This window comes from Alosa sapidissima, chromosome 5, assembly GCF_018492685.1.
Source record: "Alosa sapidissima isolate fAloSap1 chromosome 5, fAloSap1.pri, whole genome shotgun sequence".
NCBI classification, from domain to species: Eukaryota; Metazoa; Chordata; class Actinopteri; order Clupeiformes; family Clupeidae; genus Alosa; species Alosa sapidissima.
In genome coordinates, this window is record NC_055961.1 from 37257100 (window position 1) to 37283255 (window position 26156).

A 26156-nucleotide genomic window follows, 5' to 3' on the forward strand; every position below is an offset into this window, starting at 1 on the left:
AAAACTGGACTGTTGCTCCGGGGTCGTCTTTTCAGATGAAAATAAATTTGGCATTTCATTTGGAAATCAAGGTCCAGTCAAGGTACCAAGAGTTTGGAGGAAGAATGGAGAGCCACAGAAAACAAGTTGCTTAAAGTCAGGTGTGATGTTTCCACAGTCAGTGATGATTTCGGGAGGCATGCTGGTGTTGGCCCACTATGCTTTATCAAGTCAAGAGTCAATGCAGTCGATTTTAGAGTACTTCAAGCTTTATCAGGTTACCCCCAGGATCCTCCAAACTTAAATTTAAGACTTTTAATGACCTTTTGAATACCACTTTGAATGAAATTTAATACCAACTTCGCACCCATTCTTTTTTCTACAGGCCAAAGTGAACAGGCTACAACCAGAATAGCCTACTTCAGTGGCACTGTATATGTATGTGTGTGTGTGTGTGTGTGTGTGTGTGTGGGGGGGGGGGGGGGGCATCTTAACATACAATATAATTTGGGTGCAACAGCATGTGTAGGCTAAACTCAAAAATACTGGAGGAATGTCAATAGTGACCTAGCCATTTAAGTGTTTCAAAATAAAAGTCTAGTGTTCATGTATCCACTAACACTGTATTATATCATGTATGAAGGTTATACTGTAGCAGATGTCTTTGTTAGAATTGTGGCCTTTTGGTTACCCAAAATGCATACTGACAATAAAAGCCTTACTGTGTGGCAACCTCTTGGTGTATCACATAATCCTGGTCTAAAATGAAAGGTAACACACTGAAGTTTCTTGAAGATTATATGGACTGTATGTCTGAGGTTCTGATATAGAATTACTTCACAAAATATGGAATGATTACACAAAAGTCTCTATTTTTGCATTTCTATGGATTCCTGTGAATATTTCAGTACCCAATATGCTGCATCTACTTAAGCTTATGCTGCAACGGCTCTCACACACATTTGCGTGCGGTGCAGTGCTGGAGACGCATCCCATCTACTTTACATGGGCTTACGTCATCCGTTGCCGAACTGAATTGTGGGATCCGTTGCGTCGCGTTGCTCCCGTCGCTTGTGTCGAAAGTTCAACTTTTGCTGCACCAACGAACAACAACAGAAGGCACCAGCCAATCAAGTATCAGTTATACTTCAAGTCATTTGCATACCGTCGGGAGCACCCACTGGCACGCGTTGACGGAACGCAACTGTGTGTGGCTCCCAAATGACTTGAAGTAAAACCGTAATGTGATTGGTTGGTGCCGTCCGTAGATTGGCTTGATTGGCCGGTGCCGTCTGTCGGTGCAGCAACAGCTGAACTCCTCAACGCGAGTGGCGGGAGAAACGCGACGCACTGGACCCACAATTCAGTTCGGCAACGGATCACGTGAGCCCATTTAAAGTGAATGGGATGCGTCTCCAGCAACGCGATGCACGCAGCTGTGTGTGGGAGCCGTTAGGATACACACTGCAGCTAGAAGGTAGGGAAGCACAAAAGCGGAGGAGGCATGAGACATAGTAAGATTAATCTGACAATGTAAAGCACTTTACAGATTGTACATGGAAATTGTCGTCATGTATGGATTCCCAAGAGTCCAAGCTTTCAAATGGTGTATAATATTACTATGCTACATAGCAATATGGTGCATACAATTAATTTATAATGTTGGGGGATGTGGGGGAGGGGGGTGTCCTGTGAAGGCATTGTTCCATATGAGGTTTAACCTTTTAATGGCCTAGGTATGTTTATGTCCTTGGGGTGAAGACAATCAGACACCCTACAACAGTCTTCTCACTCTCTGGAAATTCTGTATTAAAAAAACACCACAGCACATGTTTCTTCTAGGGTTGAATGTCAGATGTCAGATTTCATTTCAATGTTCAGTAGTACAGTCAGTCCACACGTTCAATATTACATCCTGGTACAACTTCAACTGACAAGAGAGAACCAAGAAAAAACTTGCAGGAATCATTCACCACACAAAACCACTGGCAGCTTTCAGATCTTAACAGTTACATAATAGAAATAAAGACAGATTCCGTAAGTAAGGATCCTTCACACTCTCCTCACCATTCCCCTTAGCTGCTCCTGTCAGTGCTCTACTGGCCAGGGGTGCGTTTCCCAAAACCATAGTTGCTAACCTTAGTTGGTTGGCAATGGGGAATTGCATTGCAACTTAGGACGTTTACAGGCCTACAGTACAGTTCAGTTATTTGGTCCGCAACAGGCAATAAATTGGTACAATGTTGCAAACAAACTTCGGTCCGGTCAGTTTCATACACGCATTGTTTCTAGGCGGACCAAACTACGTGGGAATTGAACAGACAGCTCCCTCAGGTGTTTCTTCTGTCTATTTCGAGTTATTTCGTTGTAGGCTACACACTGGAGACAGTTTTTCGGGGCAATCTTGGCTTAATGTTTGCATTTGTGACTTTTGACCAATTGTGGAGTTTGGAAACGAGTCGTGACTGCAGCTAGAAAATAATCTGATTTACTCAGCCGACCATACATGTATGAAACATTGTTGGATTGTTGCATTCCGACCAGCACAAATGAACCGAAACAAGGGCTCAAGCACACACGCTATCGGTGTGAAAACGCCCTTAGTTAGCAACTATGGCTTTGGGAAACGTGCCTCAGAAAGAGATCCTACAGAACCAACTGTGATATGCATGTTAAACCAGGACAAATAGTCATCAAATATTAAGTCATCTTGCTAACACTTGTTTCTTGTTAAAATAACATACTGTAGACTGCTCTACTACAGATTTTTTTGTTTTTTGTTCATGTTAATGTAATTTATGAAATGTTCAACAATCGCTTGAAACATAAAAGATTAGAACAGCCTGACTGTACCACTGTACAACTACAAACATAGTTTGCAAAAATATGTGTAGTACTACACATTTGCTCAAAGCTAGATATTCAGTGTTTGATCATTTATTGATCTATTATTTTCAGGGAACAACCTGAATTGTCTTCATGCCATAAATATAGAGTGGCACATATAGCATTGTTGTATTAGTATTGGGCCTGCAGACTAATCTAGGCATGGTGTCAGTATGTTAAAACACTCAATTAAACTTCTGACTTAAGTTTCCATCATTTTTTGAGACAACCTTGACTGTGAGCACAGGCAGAAAGAGACCCAGGGCCCACCGTGAACCAAATACGTCTTTCAGATTGGTACGCCACATCCCATGACTCTGAACAAGACGTCCCCTTTGCAGCTGGCACCATGTCTGCCCACGGGCTACCAGTAGAATTTGTTGGCAGCAGAATCCAGCACATACCAGCCCTATACCCAGCCATACATAAAGCATCAGGACTAGGAAGAACTGGAGGCCTGAGATCATACCTAAATGGAGAGACAGAGCCAAAAACATTTGTCACAATAGACATAATGAAGAAGCAAAAGACAGAAAAGGGAGGTTCATAAAAGGGAGGATAATGTTTTTACCTGGCCTACTTAAGCAACTCACCAATAAAGAAGTATCCTGTTGAAAGGGGCAGTAGTGTGAGGAATGTCAAGGGGTTTTCAAATGAAATTGAATATTCCATAGTGAGGTATGCCACACCTAGAACAAGGGAGTACAAGCAAGTACATGATGTGTAGATGCAAAACATGATGAAGTAACGCATGTTGTTGTTTCCTATACAATTTCCTGTGAAGAAGCAGTGGTGGTCCCTTTTCAATATCACTTTTCTACATAGTTTACAAAAGTGATGGTCATTACGGAGGTAATGGGCATCCACCCTGTCTGGACAGTCCAGAGGACATAATGGAATTGTGCTTTCACTGGTAGTCTCTGATGGGTACCATATAGTCATTGCGTAATTCCCCAGTGAATTCAACATTAGATAGAGAAAAATAAATGTGTGTATCATAATGGCAGGAGGTTGAAAAATTGTTGGAATAAAAAAGAAAAAATACAAGGCAAAAGTGATCACTGTTGCCGTGAAAAAGTAGGCTGGAGCCAACATGTTGAGTAGCCTGAGTTTCAGCATCCTTATCACCAACCCTGTGACATTAACACACAAAAGACAATTAAGAAAACATTATAGAAGCACATGTTGTAAAATCCTTTTCAATTAAATCAATTGAGCCTTCCAGAAGTCCCGCCCTCCTTAGTTACTGTTGCTATGCCTGTCAAACTTTCACACCCTATTGTCTATTCCATAGGGGGAGAACCAGGGCTTTTTAATGAAATGTCATTTACAAAGACATCGTACCACACTGAAAGCTAATATTTTGTCACTAGCCACCTACATCTGTCCTCTGTCAAATACAGTTGCATTTCCAGCTCTGAACAAAACCTATGATGAGTTATTTATGTGCGTGTTTTTTCATACGTTCCTCCTGGCCAGTACGAATGAAACAGACATGGGGAAACATACTGTACAGTTAAGCTACGTACTTCCCACAACTTCAATATTTGACAGCATACAGTATCATGAATGGTACTTCAAATAGGTGTTATTTTAGATAGATTGCTGATGGGCTATAGGTTTTTGTGAATGTCTGTTAGCAACTTTTTGTCGTCATCGTGAAGCGCGTATCGTGGTTATGGAAATATCATGCAATATGATATTTTTTAGTTATAGCAATACGTGTTTGCTGTATGTGAATGTTTTAGCTTAGAAACCGCGTAACATCGCTTAGTGCGCCTTTAAAGCATGTCAAAATTAGCCTATTCACATTCCTTCATCTCCCAAAATGTATATTGATTATTTTTTAGATTTTGGAGTTGGGAACGTTCTCTCAAATGGGTTTTACTGTAGAAATATCTGTCAGCAGAGGTACAGTATGTCATCATCTGTCAAGATTTTAATCCTCCACTTGTACATTACTTGTAAGTTTTCACCTATTCTGTTGTGTGCAGGTCAGGAATGTCTTGGCATCTAATTGGCGTTATGCTCCTTGATAAGGAAATGCCACAAAACAGTAAATATGGTCTCTTGACTCTTAATATTTGCGGATGAGTAATTCTGCCATGTTGTCTGTGGGAGCAGGTCTAACTGACTGTAAAGAATTTTTTTCATGTTATTTTTGTTTATGATCGGCTATATGGTAGATAGTGGTAGGCAGGGCTTAATTTGAGCCGGAACATGTTCCGGCACCTCCGACGTTGGATCCGGAACCTTTTTTATTGGATCCGTCCTCCGTCAACTCTTACGTCAATATAAAAAATAAATCGGCTAAACGAAAAATAAATAAATTACTGTTTGTGTAGTGTTCAATGTTGATATCTTTCTTATTAGTCTTTAGAACTAGGGAAGACCAAACAGGATACAACAAGCTAATCGAGTATTTGAAAGTGCTTTATCCACAATATTGGCCACAGGAGCGTGACGCGCTGTTCGGGGAGAGAGAAGTTGAGACGCTCTGCCAGCAGTTTTGCATCGATTGCCCGCGGAATGTCATCAGGGCTTTCAGGGAATACCACCTCTACAATCTCCTCCCCATTTGCCTTGTCGGCCCGCCGCTTGCCCGGTTCAACCCCTTTTGTGAGGTCATGGATTTCTAAAGGACATAGGTGTAGAGAAAGAAGCAGGGTAGTGGAGGCCGAGGGTCTGGATGCTGTATGGGGCATTTTGGACAAGTAGGCCTAGGCTACGGTAGGAAGAAATCGCGCTTCCACGCTGTATCTAGTTGATCATTGGTTACTGGGTGTGGGTGGTCATCATTGCAATATATAGCATACTATAGCAATACATATAGCGCCGAGGCTATTAGCCCCTTGTTGGACTGTTGGTTGGTTCCCCTGTATCTCCTGTTTTCCCGGTCTGTGTGCGCGCTTGTGTGTGTGCGTGTGAGTGTTTGTGTCTCCCGCTCCCTCTCTGTGTCATATTATGTGTCAGTTCCGATGTGTTTTGATTGGGGGGAGGTGTCCGGGGGGAATAGGGGTTCAGATAGGTATTCAGATGTGTCAATCAGAAATTACTAAATCATTCCACGCTGTATCTAGTTGATTATTGATTACTGGGTGGTAATAATTTTACATTTTACACCATGCAGTGCAGTGTGTTGCAAGTTCTGAAGTTAATAAACATTGCCCTGGTGTACACACCGCGTTGTTTCGTTTTTTTTTTAGTCAGAGCTATGTACGCAGGTTTTTTTGTTGTTGGTCCGTAACCTCAAATCCCCGTTTTGAGTAGCCGGATCCACCCCGCCTTTGCGCTCCGGCACCTCCCACTTTACAAATTAAGCACTGGTGGTAGGCCAGCCTATTGCACAGCAAGTTGTAACGAAAGCCAGCTAGTTTAGCTGTGCGTGTAGAGCGTTGGTAAAACCTCACTCCCCGACGCCTCAAGAGTGCTAGTCTTGGTCAATTTTTAAAAGAAATTAACCCTGATAGCAAATCATGTTAATTTTTGGCATACAACATTTTTAGGGGTTTTGAAGGGTGCTGAATTCAAATCTTCTGTATGCCAGCCTCAAAATGAAGAAATCCAATATGGCCACCGCCGCCAGGTCAAAATCTAATTAATCACTTATCTTTTGGACTGTACAAGGTAAAAACCTGAATGTAATATGCTTTTATAGGTTTTTTACATATAGGGAATTCAATGCCATGCTCAGATTTAAGATCAAGACTAGAGAAAATGCTTGAAATTAATGTACATGATTACAATTGTTGTCTCGGATAATGAATAATTCATGAAAAAAGAGGACCATGAAACAGGTTGACAAGGCAAAAACCTGGAGACCCCAAGCCCCCCTGTCTGTTGATGTAGGCCGCAGTCACCGTGCTGACGGTCCTCACCATCACATGTTTGCCTTTTAGACATGGTAGAAAGTGCCGGAGGGCGAGGAGAGCGGCCCTCAGCTCCAGGACATGTGCTGGGATAGCCAAGGGTCCGTCCAGAGACCATTGATGCCCTGACCATCGAGAACGGCGCCTCAGCCTACTGGGATGCGTCTGTAAACACGACACAGTGACGAATCTCCGGTTCCATGGCACTCCCCTTCTCGGTGTTGGAGGGATCTCTCCACCAGTATAGGGCCCTGTGAAGCCTGTGGGACACAGTCACCTTGGCCTGGGAGGGCCCTTGGGGGCACAGACCTAGGCTCAACAGGCCCCTCTGGACTGGGCGCATGTGAAGGGCCATAAGGCCCAAGAGGCGAAGGCAGAGTTTCCACTCCACCTGGGCGTGCAACGTGAAGCGACTGAGACATGCGGCGAACGGCTGCTGTCTAGCCGGTGAGAGAGTCACGGATGCCCTCCTGGAGTCCAGGACCATGCCCAGGAAGGTGGTGACCTGGGAAGGCTGGAGCCTGCTTTACTTGGGATTGGGGCACAAGCACAAGTCCTGAATGTGCTTCAACAGCAAGGCCACGTGTAGGTGGCATTGCACTTCTGAGGTTGCACAGATGAGCCAGTCGTCTAGATAGTTTAATATCCTGAGCCCCCTCTGCCTCATGGGTGCAAGAGCTGAATCCATGCACCTGGTGAAGGTTCTGGGGGGCAGAGAGATTCCAACTCGAAGACCTGACCCTCGAACGCAAACCTCAGGAACCGCCAATGCCCTGGCCATGGGTATCTGAAAATAAGCATCCTGTAGGTCGATGGATGGTAGCAAACCAGTCCCCTGCATTGATGGCCTGCCCTGAACCTGCACCTCAGAGACCTGAGGTGTACGTTGAAACCCCTGAGGTCTAAAATGGGACGAAGGTCCTCTGTGTGCTTGGGTACAGGAAAATAACGGGAGAAGAACCCCGCTTGGGGGTCTGAACTCCTGACTTCCCTTATCGCTAGAGATGAACCGATAGATCGGCTGGTGACCGGAATCGGCCGATTTTCACGTGATCGGCCATGACCGGCGACCGGCCGGTCAGTCTGAGACATGCCGATATTATGCCGGTCAAATACACTCGTGCGCCGCAATTGTAACAACACCCAGCTGAGTTTGCAAAGTTTGAAGAAGCTAGCAACCAGGCCAACACTCAGGGCTGGATGTAGGGCTACAAAGAAAGCGCTAATAGGCTACTGAGTTTTTCTATGCAGCAAACGCTGTGCTTTACCATTGGCCTACTGCGTGGAATTTACTAAGCTGTCACTTCATTAGGCTACGTAAACATCGCTCATCACCGCCCGTCACTGCCGCTAATTTACTAGGAGATAAACGATTGCGACATTAAAAATAATCAAAGTTTAGTGATCATAGGCTAGGCTACATAATAAGATGTCAACAAGCAGCGACATACAGTAGCCCTAGTAGTTCTACTCCACTTAAAAAAAAATACTCTAACTATTTACTGCACGTAGACTAGGGCTATGCCTTAAAATACCCTAGACTAGCAGATTGAGAAGTGGATGTCGTGAAAGTGAACAAATGATAGCCTATTAGAAAGGCAAACAAACGTTAAAGTTGCTTTTGACATAGTAGCCTACAATGAAGAAAACTGATGCTCTGAATACTGAATCAGCTGTCTGTGAAAGTTTCTATAGCCTAATTGATGCATTTAACCGGAATTTGGATTTCATTTTTTCACCGCAAAACAGACGTGCACTGTTTTCATATGATGGAGCACCTAATCGCTATTAGCACTTCTCCCCTGTGTTTGCGTGATAGCCTAGGCTGCTACCACTTTTCCCTCGCCCTCCCATAAATTCATCAATGCATATGAAAATATGTTACATGGTAGTATGTTCAAATGTATCATGAAAATAGTTCTTAAATCTTTAGTTGGATATTGGATGTGAGAAGCATAAAATGGGTGTTCCATAACTTAACTTAATCCATAATTTGATACTGCATCTGAAGTTAGACTTGAAAAAGAATCTGTCTGCGCACTGGTTCCATTTTTTTTAACAGCCATTTCATCATTGATAAGTTGATTACACGTCTATATTAAAATGTTCTATCAAAGAAAAGATAGAAAATAACTATTTGTGTGTGTGCTGTAAAATGGTTAGAAGGAATGAAATCGGAATCGGCTAAAATCGGTATCGGCAGGTCAAACTCTATGAAAAATCGGTAATCGGTATCGGCCCAGAAAATTGCAATCGGTGCATCTCTACTTATCACCCTTTTGTCCAGGAGGGTGGACAGCCCTGCACGTAAGGTCTGAGCGTGGGCTGGCTCGGAGATTGTCAGGAACGACGAGGGCGCCTGGAGAGGCCACAGGGACTAGCACGCTGGCCCCCCCGACCAGGTTGAGGGCGGCTACCCCACCCCTGGGATGTTTGAAGCCGCTGCCTGAGATCAGTTGGCCCCCAAGACGGATGCCCCAAGGTAGGTGTTGGCTGAGGCGTGAATGCTCTAGGGCGCCTAGCGCCCCTGGTACGCCTGCTAAGAGACCCTGACACCTCTTCTGCACAGCGGCGGCTGTCATGCGCCTGCTGCAATAGGGTGGTTGCCTGTGGGCCGAACATGGACCCAGGCTCCACCGGCACTCTCAAAAGACGCTCTCTGTCTGCCTGCTGGAGCTGAGATTGAGACAGCCAGAGATGGCGTCTAGCTACTCAGAGCTGATCCAAGGAGCGGCCCGATGCCACTGCCTGCTCCTTAGACACTGCAGTGAGGCACACTGAGGCTGACTGGAGCTCTCTCAAAAGAGTGGGATCACGGGCACTGCTTTGCAAGAGACCAGAGAGGTGTCGAACATACAGGGACAGAATGGCCGCTGTGTTAGCCAGGCGGGCTTGCATCGCTATGGCCCTATGCAGCTTACCCAGCAGAGCCTCCATAGTCCTGCCATTGGCACTGAGGCAGGAGGGACCACCAAAGAGGGAGTTGGGGGAGGAGAAGAGGGGCTCCAAAGCTTGATCCACTGAGGGGAGCGAGCCACAACCTATCAGTCCTTTGCCGCGCATGTTGGAAAGCACTTAGCCTGGCCAGACCACCTATGAAAAGTAGTTGGGGAGGAAAACTGGCGACAGACCAAGTCGCTAAAGTCTGGTAGGAGGGGAATGAGCGGCTTCTCTGGAAGGGGAATATCAAGAGCCCTGGATGCCCTGCCAACGACCTCCTCAAACAGGGGCTCAGGCGGGCCAGCTCGCCTCCCACGGGGCTGGCTGCACAGGGCAGTGCACAAGGTAGCTCCTCTCCCTCAGACGAGAGAACAGTCTTAACGTCCACAATGGCCTCCTCATCTTCCTCCTCTAGCTCATGCGGACTGGTAGAAGGAGCAGGTTGGGGAACTGCAGGCCTTGTGCTAAGAGAAAACAGTGAGGCTTGTGAGGCTGCTGAGGACTCCCCAAGCCCCCTGGCTACTCTTGCCATCTTCCTTGATGGCCCCTCGGAAACAGGAGAACCCGCACGTTTACCAGAGAAAAAACGACAACGGGCTTCCCTTGTGTGCATAGGCATAATAAAACAATTCATGCATGACTGGGGGGCGTCCCTTTCCAAGAAAGCATGGTGGTGGCCCAAACACAACACACACTTATCAGGCCATCCAAATGTGCATGATCAGTTAGTGCCACAGCTACTATCTCTTCCACCAATTCCAAAAGCTTGTAAGGAGATCACCTCCTGTGGTTGCTTCAAGGGATGTCTAAGCCAGCACTGCAGTTGCAGGAAAAGTGGCATGTTATGCATGGAGTCATGCAGCTGCAGCAGCACCTGTCAGAACACTGCTGGAGAGGAGGAGGATGAGGATGATTAGGATAGCCTAAGTGTGTAGCCTACCTCTTCATACCAAGAAGTTTAAAGAATTGAATAGAATAGAATAGAATAGAATGGATTAATTACTAAATAAATAGGTAAATATGCATTATTAAACAAATAGTTAAAATACAGATACCGTATTTTCTGGACTATAAGTCGCACTTTTTTTCATAGTTTGGCTGGTCCTGCGACTTATAGTCAGGTGCGACTTATATATGAAAAAAATATATAATTGAACATGTTTTTTAAATGTTAATTTATATTAACTGTCATGAACCCTACGTGAAACATTACGTCTACAGCCGCGAGAGAGCCTCTCAAATGCACAAGTCCTATGCACTTTCAATCAGAGATTAGAGCGAATTGAGTGTGCATAATGCAATTCAGTGAGACAGTTATGCCTTTCAGCGTGACTTATTTTTGTCTAAAACATGTGCTGGACTGGGTGGCGGTCATATTTTGTACCGCTCTGCGGTACATCTAGTTTTGTTTCAATTTAACTCATAAAAGAGCTCTTCTTAATATTTTATATTGTTGGTTGGTATTGTTGCCAATGAAAAGTCATTGTCCTACACCATGAGTCTCCAACACGTTGCTCTCATTGCTCTCAAGCTACCAGTTGCATGCCGCCCCCTTCTGAGCTAGAGGCTGAAGCAGTAACCTACATGTAAACACAATTGTTGCTGCCAGGCATCAGCCTATGAATTTTATAAAAAAGTAAATCCCTTTAAAAAGTAAAACCCTTGCAGCACAGCACACGAATGAATGAAAGGGCGGATACCTTATCTCGCAATAAGTGGATGGCAATCGAAATCCCGACACTACATGAAACTTAATAGTAAGTCATTAAATACCCCAGAGATTTCAGTGGTCATCAGTCCCGATATTTAGCAATATAATCAACAGTCCAAATGTAAATTAAATCTCAAATTGAACATCTGCTTTTGATAGCCTACCCATGCCGCTCCAAACGAAAATAGGCCTATGTCTCACAATAAAACGCAAGAAATAAAGGACTATAGCTGACTCGAATACAAGCCATGGCCAAATAAAGGTGCTGTGCTTTGCGCAGCCTAAATTTGAGGATTTACGAGTCTCCTAAACATTCCTCACCCGTTATCTAGACATGCATGAAAACATTTTAAAACAAAACGCACTGCCATGTAATATTTGATCGCTGTTTTGCTACTAATTATCTTTCACGTAATGAATACGCACAGAAAGTGAAAGTAGGCCTAATGTGCGCTCCGTGTCTGTAGCTGTCTGTTCTCGTCTGCAATCGAACGTCGAATAGAGAAGTCATCCATGTTCTCTCGCGTTATAGGCGGTCATGCTTCTGTGTTTGCAAAATTCCTGATTCCTAGAGAGAGGCACCCCCAAAGTGGTCGTGCACGCGCGTGTGTGTGTCTCTGCATGGGGTTCAATTGAAGTCAGAGTTGGTCCGTCAATAGTCCCGCATTCAGGCCGCTCCATTATTATATTAATGTCAGACAGGCTGTAAAATGTGTGGGAATCTCTTGCATTATGATGGCTAGATTTGCGGGACTTTTATTATTATGCTCAATACTAAGTAATAATTTATTCGCAATACCCGCAATTCCGCGCTGGAATTTAGACCCTGGTTTTAAATGTGCATCTTTTTTTCTCTCGCTCTCTCGGAGGTGGCCAGCCAAGCAATTGTTCTGCTGCCAGCCTGTGCCAATATATCGTACAAAATGATTGATTGCATTGCATTCTCCACATTTTTAGCTAAATTTTCATGTACCACATCAGCATTTTTGTTCTGTGAATCTTTTGTAAATTGCTTTACAAATACCGTCGGGCCTATTGCCATGGCTTGCCTAGGCTTCGGTCACGTCCTTTTAAAACAGTCTTTTTCTCTAACGTGAGCATTTAATCTCTCTGCCAGCTTGTGACCACATCGCCCAAAATGCTTGATTGCATTGCATTCTCCACATTTTTAGCTAAATTTTCATGTATCATATCAGCATTTTTGTTCAGTGAATCTTTTGTAAATTGCTTTACAATTACCGTCGGGCCTATAGGCATATCGTTTCGGTCACGTCTAAAACTGCATCTTTTTCTCTCTCATGAGCATTTAATCTGCTGCCAGTTTGTGACTCCACATCGCCCAAAATGCCTGATTGCATTGTATTCTCCACATTTTAGATACATTTTGGTGTACCTCATGGCATTTTCTTTCAGTGAATCTTTTGCTTTACAATTACCTTCCTGCCCTCCTCTTGGCTGCCTTCACTCCTTCATCTTCATTAATCTTTTTGGCCTCAATAATCCAGTTACATAGTCTCTGTTTTTGGTTTTAGATTTTGTGAAATACATTTTTAAATTAATTTTTAACTTATAGTCCGGTGCGACTTATATATGGTTTTTTTCCTGCTCGTGACGCATTTTTTGACTGATGCGACTTATACTCAGGAGCGACTTATAGTCCGGAAAATACGGTACATAGATAAATACAAATAAATAATATAAATAGATAGTTAAAATATGGTAATCAACCTTGCTTCTAAACATGTTTCAAGTAAATTCTTCAGAAAGCCATCAACCTGTTTCATGGTCCTCTTTTTTCATGGATTATTCATTATCCGAGACAACAATTTTAACCATGTACATTAATTGTACATTAATAACATGGCATTGAATTCCCTATATGTGAAAACCTATAAAAACACATTACATTAAGGTTTTTACCTTGTACAGTCCAAAAGATAAGTGATTCATTAGATTTTGACCTGGTGGCGGCCATATTAGATTTCTCCATTTTGAGGCATTATGGGACATTTTTGAGCCTGGCATACATAATATTTGAATTCAGCACCCTTCAAAACCCCTAAAAATGTTGTATGCCAAAAATTAACATGATTTGCCTTCGGGACTTTAAATAAGCACATTTTCGAAAATCCTGCCTAGTCTATGCTGCTGGCATATTACTGTTCATGTTAAATATACACAAAGACAGACTCATAAAAACATAGTTCTTTGTTCACTGGGTATGAACTGCTGACAGAAACAAAACAAACTTTTACAACGAACTAAAATGAGCATACCAAGCTGGTTAACATTAGCAGACCATATAGCTAGCATCAATTCTAATTAAAGGGGAACTTGGCAACTATTTCAACATAATAAACCCGTTTAGAAATAATTTGGATGGTTAAATGACCTGTTCCGGTGAAAATGGTGACTTTCCCCGCTGCGCCTAGCGTCCACAGGCGGAAAACCAACCTTGCAACATTGAGACCACCATCCCGGAATGAGAAGTGAGAAACAAGAAACTTGTTTTAAATCGTGTTTCTTACCTTGTAACATCCACATAGTTCTGCCAAACTTATGCTAACGGTTCGCTAGCTTGTAAACAAATCCATGTGCTTTATCGTTACTTTTTCCCACAGTTTGAAATAGCATAATGCACAATTTCAACAGCAGAGGGGGAAATCCTGCCAAGTTTGCCTTTAAATATGCTTTGTGGTGGTTGTAGCCTAGACTATGGTTGCAGCTAGCACTAACGTTTGTCAGCTAATATTAGCCAACACAGTTGAGGTAATGTTAGTCTCTTCACAAGCCACACGTACGGTAATAATAATGGCAAACAACATCTTATTAATTCATTCAGGGTAGCTTCATATTATAGCCATGTAACTTAACTTTACTGGGTGTTTTTGGTTGTAGCAGAGAAGACGGGCTCTGGTTGTAGCATCAGACAGTAATTTAGCTAACGTTACCCGGTAACGTTTGCATCTAGAACTAGAAGCTACAAGTTATTATAACAACTCCATAGGTGGTCAAAAAATAAACTACCAAATAAATAAATGTCGAACTGTTTTATTTCATTGCATGGCTATTGTTGCCCATTGGATGGATTTTAAAACATTAATGATTTGCAAACATTTATTTGAATTATTATCAATTAATATGATTGGATTAAGGAGAAAAATAAGATACTTAGAATGACCCATAAATTAGGTCAGCATAACCCAGAAATGACAGTGAAAATAATATAAATCCTGGGTTGTATAAGATAGCCTACCCAACAATTATGTAGGTTTAACCTAACAGTTTTGTTACGATAACCCAATGTTTGGGTTAGACTATCAACCCAACTCATTGGGTTGACCGAACAACCCAATTTTCGGGGCTAATATAACTCAGTGCTGGGCTCGACCACTATTTACCCAGTGGTTGGGTTGAAATTGAGTTGTTTTTAACCCAATGTTTTTTAGAGTGCAGGTGAAAAGTTCCCTCCCACATAGGCTATGTCAACTTTCAGTTTCAAACAAATTCATAGCAATTTACCCAAATAGCAAGAGGCTGGCGGACCACTGTCGGTCCATTGGGGATATATGGCGGTCCGCTGGCATTTTGCTCATCGGTTCTCTGGCGGGTTGCTGGCAAATTGCCCGATATTTTGCCTATTGCCTATGGTCTAAAATCTTTTTCATTTGTTCAGTTATACTCCATATATCATTTTATTAGCTTTTCTTAGTATTCATGACAAGTTAATTTTGGTGGTCCAACGGCGGACCACAAGTGGCGGTCCACTATCTGCCAATCTGATTTGGCTATCTGGGTTATTAGTGACAATAAATGGCTAGATAAAACAAGAAAAGATCTTTGTATGCTGGAATTATCATGAACTACCCTACAAACTTTAAAAAAGAAAAATACCTATTTTGTTTACACTTTGTATTGAACATTTATCAAAAATGACCTCATTATCAGGGACAGTAAGTGGGAATACTCCATGTTCATGATATTTTAGGCTTTAGTATATCTCTGCAATTAGTGTGTAACAACGGTCTGTTTATTAGAGGTGATGCTCGCTGCATCATCAGTAATTGATGCCTCTTAAAGTGATGCTTGAGTGAGCACGATATCTCATTTCAATTTTCAATTCAATTTAATTTCACTTAGTGGAAAAAAGACGGATTAAATGGAAAGATCTATGGGGCATGGAAGCTGCTAAGATCAGATTTATGTGCTACCAGGGTAGGAATTTCACGGCGGCCACGACGGCCATGGCCGTCGTAGCCCCTTGCGTTGGCCGTGAAGCCCCTTTGAAAATCATAGGTTTACAGGCCACGGTGGCCTTGGTGCCCCCTTCTTTCAATATTCTGCTTTGTGTCCTACTAATAGCGATTTTTATTTAGCCTGTGGCCTGTCAAAATAATCTTAGCATTCACAGCGCAAATTAATTTAGTCTTTTACGCAGTAGAGAAAGTGACAGCGCAAGAAATAGTGTCCAAATTCACCCATTCTTCTCAGTTGAACTACTCGCGAACTAGCCTATTCATCACACAGACATCACAAGTATCACATGAAAGAGCTTTTTCTCAGCTTTTAAACGATGTTAGCCGATAATTGCTGTGTTGAACGGTTCGCGAGAAAAGTAAATAATATAATTTAATTTAATAATACATTCTACTGAAGGTTTTGCGTCCATGATCTCCCTACCCATTCATCTCGGTAGAATACTTCACGAACCCTTCTTTTAACACATGACAAACCACATATCAGAATAAACAGCAGACCTTACCGAACACAAAAGTGTAAAGCAGTCCCCTGTACAGTTAGACGTTCCAGAGTAATCCAGTTTTGAATTTGCAGTAAATTTCGACATGCATGGATGTCTCCAAATTTGGGCTTTAAGTTTTACAATGTGTTTAAATTGTTCCACATGATTTCATAACGGGCCAAACACAAAATAAATGTTACAAATATCGCCTAGATATTGGTAAATCAGAGGACAACTGACTAAGAGTTTGTGAAAGTAGCCTTAATGATCACAAAATGCTAAGCATGCATCTAGGCTATTTGAGTTTCTTAAAGCTGAGCTGTGCTTAAATTTAAATTGTTCAATACATGATTTCATAGCAGGCCAAATATAAAATAAATTTTATATATAGCCTAGATATCTGTTTTTATTAGATGATCAGATGATTTACAGTTATATGTAATATGTCATGTTTCATGTTTTTGTGTTTCATACAATGATGCAGGTCTACTGCAGTGAATAGGCTAAATAAAACTTTGATAATTTGTATAGCCTACTACTGTATAGTTAACTTTGGCCTTGGTGCCCTGACATGTGGCCTTTGTGCCCCCCACCAAATATGCCCAACTGAAGGCCAAGTGGCCTTGCCCCCAGAATGGTGAAATTCCAAGCCTGTGTGCTACATATGATGTGCTCCCATCTCCCAAGAATTTAAGTCAATGGTTTGGTGAGGATGATAAATGCATACTTTGCTCGTGTGTGGGCAGTCTCCACCATATCCTATCAGGATGCAAGGTAAGTCTCACCCAGGGGCGGTATACGTGGCGTCATAACCAGGTATTGAAATGTGTGGCAGCGGCAATAGAGGATAAAAGGAGAGAAGTCAATTCATTAGCAGCTAGTAAAGGGGTAAGGCAAATTAACTTTGTACGTCAGGGGGATAAACCTTGTTCCGTGAAGGCCAGGTGTAAAACCGGCCAGTTGAAAAATGGGGCGGGCTGGGAAATGAAGGTTGATCTTGGCCAGCAGATGGCGGTACCTCCACATATAGTGAGTACTAAGCTACGACCCGACGTAATTCTATGGTCGGATTCAGAGAAGATAGTTTACTTCATTGAACTCACTGTTCCTTTGGAAGACAGAGTGGAAGTGGCCAACGAGCTGAAGAGAGCTAAATACACTGAAATAGCAGAGGAGGCAGCTAAGCGAGGTTGGAGTGCACGATTAAGGCCTATTGAAATCGGTGCACGTGGGTTTGTGGCCAGATCTGCTATTGGCTTGCTGTCTGAATTGGGCATTTGTGGTCGAAGTCTAAGGCAGGTGGTTAGTAACATGTCTTTAGCAGCAGAACGGGCAAGCGAATGGTTGTGGGTAAGGAGAAATTACCCTTCCTGGGGCGCAAGCTAAGGTAAGCTAACTGGCTCATTTGTTTTGTGTTTGTGATGGACTGTGCCTAGGTTGATGGTACTTGGCTAAGGTTTTTTATGGTTTATGGTTCAGTCCGCATCAACGGGACGGACCAACCTAGCCAACTTAGACCATGCCTAGGTTGGTTAAGGGTATTTGGATGTTTGTTGTGGTAATATGGTGGCAGCATGGGGCGTAAGCTAACTGGCTAATTTGTTTTGTGTTTGTGATGGGGCCTAAGCTAACTGGCTAATTTTGTTTTGTGTTTGTGATGGGGTGTGCCTAGGTTGATGGTTGGTTGGCCAGGGTTTTTTATGGCGATGGTTCAGTCCACATCAACGGGACGGACCAACCTAGCCAACCTTGACCATGCCTGGGCTGGTTAAGAGTATTCTGGGTACTGGATATTTCAATGTGGTAATATGGTGGCAGCATGGAGGGGAGTGTCTCCAGGACGCTGGTTTCACTGTTAAGCCTTCATGAGGTGTCGTGGGCCTAACTTAACGAAACATCGGTGAATGAGGGTGCCCACTTGATAACCCCAATGACATGCCGCATGCTATATACTGCTGTTGGATGGGCCATTTGTATTGTGCTTGTGACCATTTGTTGGCGGATTTGTGGGTAGTGTGCTTTTTAAAGTTAAACTTGAGCAGGGGCTTCTGAATGTGTTTTTACCTTGGATTTTGGCACAAGGGATTTTAACATCTAATCCTGTGTATTAATGTAATAATTTCACTTAGACTACGTTTACACGAAGCAGGGTATTTTCCTAAACGAATATCTGGCCATCTACGTTTGCAAATAAAACTGCATTTACACGAGACAGTGTACATACATGCTGTCATGAGCACACAGTGGCAGTCTAACGATAAGCTCAAGCTCACATTAACCAATCAGAACCCTGAAAAGTTGCACGTGAGAACATGTAAACAGAGCCCGTCTACGGAGAGCCTTGCCACTCCGTATTAAGTCCCATTGTACCGAATTTTGGATGCAGTTCCACCAGAGTTCCACTGGGGGCGATCGCCATGAGTGCAGAATGAATGGGAGTCAATGGAGCAAGACAGCTAAATTGGTCTCTTTCACCTGATTGTCGTTGACAAATCTCAGATTTGATTGTAGTTTGTATCAGAGCGGTAGAAAAACAGAGTGGCGACACTCCCATAGACTTCCATAGGAAACAATGGCGGCGCTTTTTCAGGGCTACTACGGCGTTATGCAGAGCTCAAAAGTTCCAAACTTTGACATTCACGGCTTTAGCCCCATTCACTTCCATTGGTTTCTGCCTGATATTGTCAGTGATAAGTAGACGAAGGTACGACGTTTTTTCAATTGGCATATGCATTTCCTATACCAACTGCACTAGTAGATACTGGTATTGTTCTTTGAGGTTTTTGTGCTGCTTGTTTAACTGATATTTATTGCTTAAATGTTGACCGAAATTTTAAAGCCAAAAGTTAGCCTGCAAACCTTGATGTGGAGAGAGGCTAGCTTAAAGATAATGTTCCTACATCAATAATGAATTTCAGACAAAACACATTTGGTTAGCCTATTGTAGTAGGGTAACTTTAGATGTCAACAGGTTTTTATTATGTTTATAATGCTATATTTTTCAAACCTGATTGCGTTAGCTTACTAGCTTACGTTAGCTAGCAGTCAGCTCATTCACATACATAGTGTTAACGTTAGACATGCTATGAGGGTGAACACGAACTTTATCTTGATAAAATACATTTCATACAGCATGGTAACTCTATATTCAGATGTGCTAGTTATCAATGGGTTTGTGATCAACGCTCTTCAGGTGAAAAATGGATGAAATGAATGTGATTATTGTCTTTAAACCTGAAATAGATTAGCTTACTAGATGGCGAGTTTTATGGCGTTATGAACTGAACCGTGGGCTGAACATGACATGAAGTAGGCTAGCGTCCACGACTTGTGAACGAGGGGATTTCAGTTATGAATTTCAGGGGAAGCAGTAGGAGCAAAACCTAGACTATTATAAGTTATTGTTGTTGTTACTGGTGCGTGGCTCTTGTGTCCTTTGCCAGCCCAGTCTTGTGCCACTATCACTGTTCCAAACGGGACAGTGGCACAAGCAGTAGGCGAGTGTGGCACGAGCGTGGTCGTGGGACAGTATAGCGTCTGTATAGTACCCCACAGTAGGAGTTTTTGCTCCAACTGATGATCGGTTTCAGTTCATTTAGTTTTCAGTAATTTTACATTTCGTGTTGGTGTTCTTGGTGTAATAATTTTGATTGCTTTATCTGCCAAGTAATTTGTCAAATACATAGCGAAGTTTGCATGGAAGAGACTGAGGTGACAAGAGGGCATTGCCTTTCATTAGGTCAGTGATCTTTGTAAGTAGGACAAATGTCTTTTTTTGGATAACTGAAAAGTGTAGTCAGGTTAATAGGGCATAGATCACTCTGAAAGTAATCCCCAACAAAATAACATTCTTCATGTTATTGTTATATTGTTTTGGACTTGTGGCACCCCTAACCAGCCTTGCAAATGGTTGGCTGTGTATGGGTATGTAAAACTCTTGCTGGCCTCTTGCTGGAGATGGCCTCTTGCTTAGATTTCTGCTACTTACTTAATGTGTTGTCCCAAGTATACACTGAGTGTTACCTACTCTGTTCTCTCCCTCCATTCTCCACTGTGCCTGTTCTGCTTATCCAGGACCAAGGATGCAGAGGACAAGAAGGGTGTGCAATATATGACTGGAATGGTCAGATAAGATCATTTTTTATGTTTGAGGTCCACACGATGGGGCCCTTACACAAACGGAGTTGTGTTGATCCAGCATCTTCCACACCTCCCATAACACTCCCGATTCCAGCCAAATGTTGCATCCTCCTTACCATGTCCCTCTTTTAAGTGTACAGAGTCGGAGGGCTACCCATCCCTACCACATTGTGTCTTTTGTGTAGTTCACACACGTGTTGTTCAAACTTGAGACTGAAATCTTTTTATTTTTTGGAAACCTAAATGAGTGTCAGACCTCCTTTTTATGTTGCAATGTCACCATACCTTCCTCCCAGTCTTTTTTGCATTTGTTCCTGTTCTTGTTTGAAACACACATTGAAAACTTCTATTGAAAACATGTATCAGTCATCCTTTTCATAGTCTCACCAGCCGGCTGAAATATAAGTGATAAGTATTTTATTGAAATAGGTGATTGCTTATTGAGTTACAAGTGTGTTATTGAAACAGTGGGTGTGGGTATCTTGCAATATTAATCAACATTTTCCAATTTAAGTTGTTATTGATTCTTATTTAGCCTATGTGTTTTTGACATGTTTATGTCTTAGTCTTAAAATATTAAAGGCTGTGTTGTGGCCACCTTTATGCTATTTCTCTAAAAGAACTGAACAGATTTAATGCATTGTTCAAACTTTTAGGCTATTAGGCTACTGAATGCCAATACCTTCATCTTCTCACCAAACGAACTGAAAAGGACACTGGATCTAATGTCCACACACAAAAAGGATACAAAATGCATAGCCTACGTTTTGACAATGTAAGTAAAGTATAGCGTGATACAGGCAAATGTAGGAATGTCCAGCAAGGAAACAAACGTTCAATGTTAGAACTACCAAAGAACATATTTTAGATCGATGTTGCAAACTAATTATACTCGCAATATATAATTGACACTATAATGCAAGCATGCTAACACGTAATAACACTCGTTTTTGGTTTGTTGTAATGTTTCCCGTTCAATAACGCACTTGCTGCTGTCTATCCCATTGAAATAACACGACACGCAAAGAGCTGTTTGGAACTGTTGAAGCGTACGTGAACCACGTGACCGCTTGACGGCGACTTCAAAGAGTGTCGCAACTCTCTTTTTCTATGGCTCTGGTTTGTATAACTTCAACATGGGTTATAGCTCAAAAGTTGAATGAACGAGTACTTATGTCCTTTTGATTTCTTACAGGTTGGGTCGTTGTTGCACATAACACCCTAGCATTGTGCTAATGAATGACGTCGTTGACACATTTGGAAGGCTTTTTAGAACAATTAAGTGACTTTAAAAAATATAATACTCAACCAAGTGTATTTTCTTTGCCTCCCCTTTCGAATGCAATACTCAAATTACCTGAAAAAAAAATTATATCCCAAGAAAAGTGGATTTTGAGGAGTACAGCTCCATAGACCTCCATGCATTCTGCACTCGTGGACGAGCGCCCTCATGTGGAACCACAGGAGGAACTGCAACCAGTTCAGAAACCGGAAGTTTTCCTCGAGTGGCAGTTCTCCCCTTATTACATTCTCTGGACATTCTCTGATGTAAATGTAAACATTGGTCGCACATTTGGTGTACTTCTGTCGCATACTGTCACGTTGGCTGCCCAAAACTCCGTTTACCACAGTTTACAACCAAAAAAATCACTTTGGCCGGAGTTTTTTTGGATAACCGTTTTACGGGGCGAATTCTCCGTTTGCGTCTAAATGCAAGGCTCAAACGTAGGGAAATGTCTAAGTTTATAAAAATACACATGCTTGTGTAAACAGGGCTAGAGCGCCAAAACATTACACGTCTCATGGCGCTTTACAGAGTCTAGGCTAGGCTATTAAACAATAAACAATCTCATATCTGTCTCCTGTTCCTCTTTTCCTTCACAAAATTAATTAGAAGGAGGGGTTAGGACAGCAGGGGACAGATAGATGGATGCACCCTTTAACATTAAAGATCCTGGTTTAGGCCTAGATCTACTAAGGGTCACTGATTACTGGGCTCCTCTTCACCCTATCTGCCCGAAGTGTGACAACATGTCTGAAGAAACCGCCGGAGAAAATCTGATTCCAGTTTTCAGACATTGCCAGTTTCCTTGCAATTCGCGTCTATGGGAAACATTTAGCCCAATGAAGGGTATATCATAACATCAGTAGCCTAGGTAATATATTGGTTTGGATTTTTTCTCAGTGGTAAATATTCATTGCAAGTTATGTTTGATTGAATATTTGTGGATAGCCTACCCTACCCTATTTGATTGCTGTTTTGGGGGCCGCCACGTTAAGCGTTTTCTCTGGACAGTGTCCCCACGGGTCATGGGATTTCTGAAATATCATGGAATTTTATAAAGTCTATTCCAGACATGGAAACTCAGGGATTTTTTTGGGGGGAAAGGCATGGAATAGGCTATCAAGGAATTGTGTGGTAGCAGTTTAAAATGTACTTGCCAAATACATTAATACAAATATTTCCACGCAGAATTGGTGTACTATTTTATACATTAGCTTTACGGCTTGGTTGAGCAGCAGTGTTTATTTAACTAAGAATTAATAACCAAAGCGCATCACAGTCTGCTAACAGTCATGTATCTCCACATTAATACACACCGTGTCTGCTTTTTGGATCTTTGCTGAATGTCAAATGTAGAAAGCCAGTTAGCTCATGAGGGGTGATCAGAATTAACGTTAACGTGCCTAACCTGACTATGCTGTTATGTTATTGTTTCCCCGTAGAGGAAAAAATAGAGACCCCTTCAGCTTCAGTTAAGGTTAGCCTATCACAGGGGGTTAAACAACAATCTTGTTACCTGCGAGCAGCGAGGAAATTGTGGCTCAACCTTTGTAGACGTGATGTCGTTGGACAGTCGTATCCTTTTAGGCAACTCACTCAGTCCAGGACAGAATTAATTTATCAGCCTCCGTAAAAATGGAAAACAGAGTCATTCATGGTGATCTCTGTCGACGTTCGTCGAAAACCGATGAAGTCGAGATTCTGCCTTGGCAAAGCTCAGACGTGTAGGCTACAGCTGCCTCCTCCATGTTTTACAGAAACGGTGTGATGATAAAAACCAAGCGGCAGCATCACGGTTGCAGCGCTAGTGTAACGGTAGATCCACATTCGCTGCACGGCTGAAGCGTTCAAACGTGACGCCTCCCCTCATTCAGAAGCGTGTAGGCAACCAACATGACTAGTAGTAGGCTAGCCACCATGGATACCCTAACAACAACCTAGCAATGGCTTAAACTACCTTAGCAACAGCCTAGCAACCACTTTCACAGTTAAAACCTAGCAACCAACATAGCATCCAACATGATTAACCCAGCAACCAGCATAGCAACCACCTCAAGTACCCTATAACAGCCTAGCAACCACTTCCACAGTTACAACCTAGCAACCAATGAGATTAACCTAACAACCAGCATAGCAACCACCTCAAGTACCCTAGCAACAACCCATCAACCACTTCCATGATGGCAAACTTTCAAGCAACATAGCAACCAACATGATTAACCTAGCAATCAGCATAGCAACCACCATAACTACCCTAGCAACAGCCTAGCAACCATGTCCAATACCATAGCAAAAGCCTAGCAACCACTTCCACAGTTACACCCTAGCAACCAGCCTAGCAACCACTTGAGTTACTCATTGCCACACCATCTGTACTGAAAAAGCTGGAACAATCACATTTATCCATCCCTGGTTACTTCACCACCACTACCTCTGAAGTCAAAAACCTTGGTGTCATAATTGACTCTACCCTTTCCTTTGACTCTCACATCAAATACATCACTAAAACAGCCTTCTTCCACCTCAAAAACATTTCTAAACTCCGCCCGTCCCTTAACCCCACCACTGCTGAGACTCTCATTCATGCTTTCATAACCTCCAGACTTGACTACTGTAATGCCCTGCTCTTTGGTGTCTCAGCAAAGAGATTAGACAGGCTACAATACATTCAAAATTCCGCTGCAAGAGTTCTCACCCGTACCAGGTCCTGGCAACATATCACTCCCATCCTCCATCAACTATATTGGCTCCCTGTACAATACCGTATTCAATTCAAAATCATCCTTCTTGTCTTCAAAGCACAACATAATCTTGCACCCTCTTATCTTTCAAGCCTCCTGACCCCTTGCCAACCAACCCGCACCTTACGCTCCACTGATGCCCACCTCCTATCCACCCCCACTGCACATCTCTGTTCCATGGGTGACAGGGCCTTTAGCGTGGCTGGCCCCAAACTCTGGAACTCCCTCCCACTTGCACTACGTCAAAGCACTTCCCTGTCCACCTTTAAATCCATGTTAAAAACTTACCTTTTCACTCTTGCTTTTCCTTCCTACTCATAACCTTGCCTCCTCCATCCCACTTGCTCCTCTATTACTGTTTTATTATTATTTTTTTATACTTTTGTTGGCAATGTCTGTCCCCTGCTGAATGTATAGTGTGTTTTACTAAGTGTACTGTCTATTTGTACTGTCCCTGTATATGTTGCTTTTATGTCTATGTTCTCTTGTATACTGTCTCTGTTTGATGTTTTTATGCTACTCTTATGTCTATATCCTTTTCTCTTATTGTACAGTGTCCTTGGGTGACTTGAAAGGCACTTTAAATAAAATGTATTATTATTATTATTATTATTACTATAGCAACCACTACAACTACCCTAGCAACTATCTTGATTACCCTAGCAACAATCTAACAACCACCACTACAATGTCAACCTAGCAACCACCATAGCAACCAACATGATTACCCTAGTAATCATTATAGCAACCGCTTTATTTTGCACAGCAAACACCATAAGTATCCTAGCAGCACTCTAGATAGATAGATAGATAGATAGATAGATAGATAGATACTTTATTGATCCCCAGGGGAAATTCAAGGTCTCAGCAGCATACATACAAGACAAACACATTCTTTAACAGCAGAAGAGTAATTAAAGTATATAATATAAAAACACAACTAAGCAGTAAGGACAGTAGAAGATAAAGAATATGCTAAATATACTAAAATACAAATTATACTAACACTTAATACAATATATAAAAAAATACTAAAATACAAATAACAAAATTACAAATTATACTAACACTTAATCTAAATCAATTCTAAAAACAGTATCCACATAGTGGTGATTAATAAATCAGAGGCGCTTGCAATGACTGAGGCAGGGACTGAGCCTGTGATTCTCTGTGCATAGTAAGGTATGGTAAGGTGCTCTAAGGTGCTCTGTGTGAATGAGTGTCATGGTGGTAGTGCAATGGTGATAGTGGTCATGGTGATAGTGCAAATGAGTAAGTCAACAGTGCAACAATGCAGAAATAAAGTAAAGGAAAGTCTACATATCTATATATTTAACTATTTAAGAAAATGTATAAGTGTGGCTACAGTTCGGCTGTGGCATGGGGAGGGGGTTATGCATATGTGCTAATGTGCTAATATAGCACGCAAACAGTGAGGCATAAAGACAGTGGTACAAGTGGCTAGTGGACAGAGTACCAAACATGGAGGGGATGAAGAGGCAGACAGACTATGCAGAGAAGTCTATCTCTCCTCTTCCCTTAAGTGAGGCATTGAACAGTTCAATGGCCCTGGGGACAAATGTCTTTCTCAGTCTGTCAGTTGTGCAAGGCAGTGAGCGAAGTCTCCAGCTGATCAGGCTCTTCTGTTTAACAATAGTGCTGTGGAGTGGGTGACACTCATTGTCCAAGATGTTGATCAGTTTGTTCAGGGTCCTTTTGTCAGATAGTGAAGTGATACACTCCAGTTCAGCTCCCACTACAGAGCCAGCTTTCCTTACCAGCCTGTCAATTCGCCCCACATCCTTCTTCCTTGTGCTTCCACCCCAGCATACTACTGCATAGAAGAGGACGCTGGCAACAACAG

General features: G+C 42.4%; 1 protein-coding gene across 1 annotated transcript; it reads right to left on the reverse strand.

Annotated features, from left to right (window-relative positions):
- Positions 1–1764: 1764 nt before the first annotated feature.
- On the reverse strand, positions 1765–23566 carry zdhhc22 (zinc finger DHHC-type palmitoyltransferase 22). Its single transcript, XM_042091414.1, has 3 exons — positions 23068–23566; positions 3459–3998; positions 1765–3334 (listed from the first exon to the last, which is right to left on the reverse strand). Exons 2-3 carry the CDS (start codon positions 3982–3984, stop codon positions 3051–3053), a joined length of 810 nt encoding a protein of 269 aa, XP_041947348.1. The 5' UTR covers positions 3985–3998; positions 23068–23566; the 3' UTR covers positions 1765–3050.
- Between the last annotated feature and the right edge of the window lie 2590 nt (positions 23567–26156).

What these genes read in the sequence shown, in the direction of transcription:
- zdhhc22 (XM_042091414.1), bottom strand. Translation starts at nt 3,984, where the DNA reads ATGCTGAAACTCAGGCTACTCAACATGTTGGCTCCAGCCTACTTTTTC. An exon ending in AACAGGATACTTCTTTATTG is followed by an intron (nt 3,335 to 3,458) that starts GTGAGTTGCTTA and finishes CTCTCCATTTAG; the next exon opens with GTATGATCTCAGGCCTCCAG.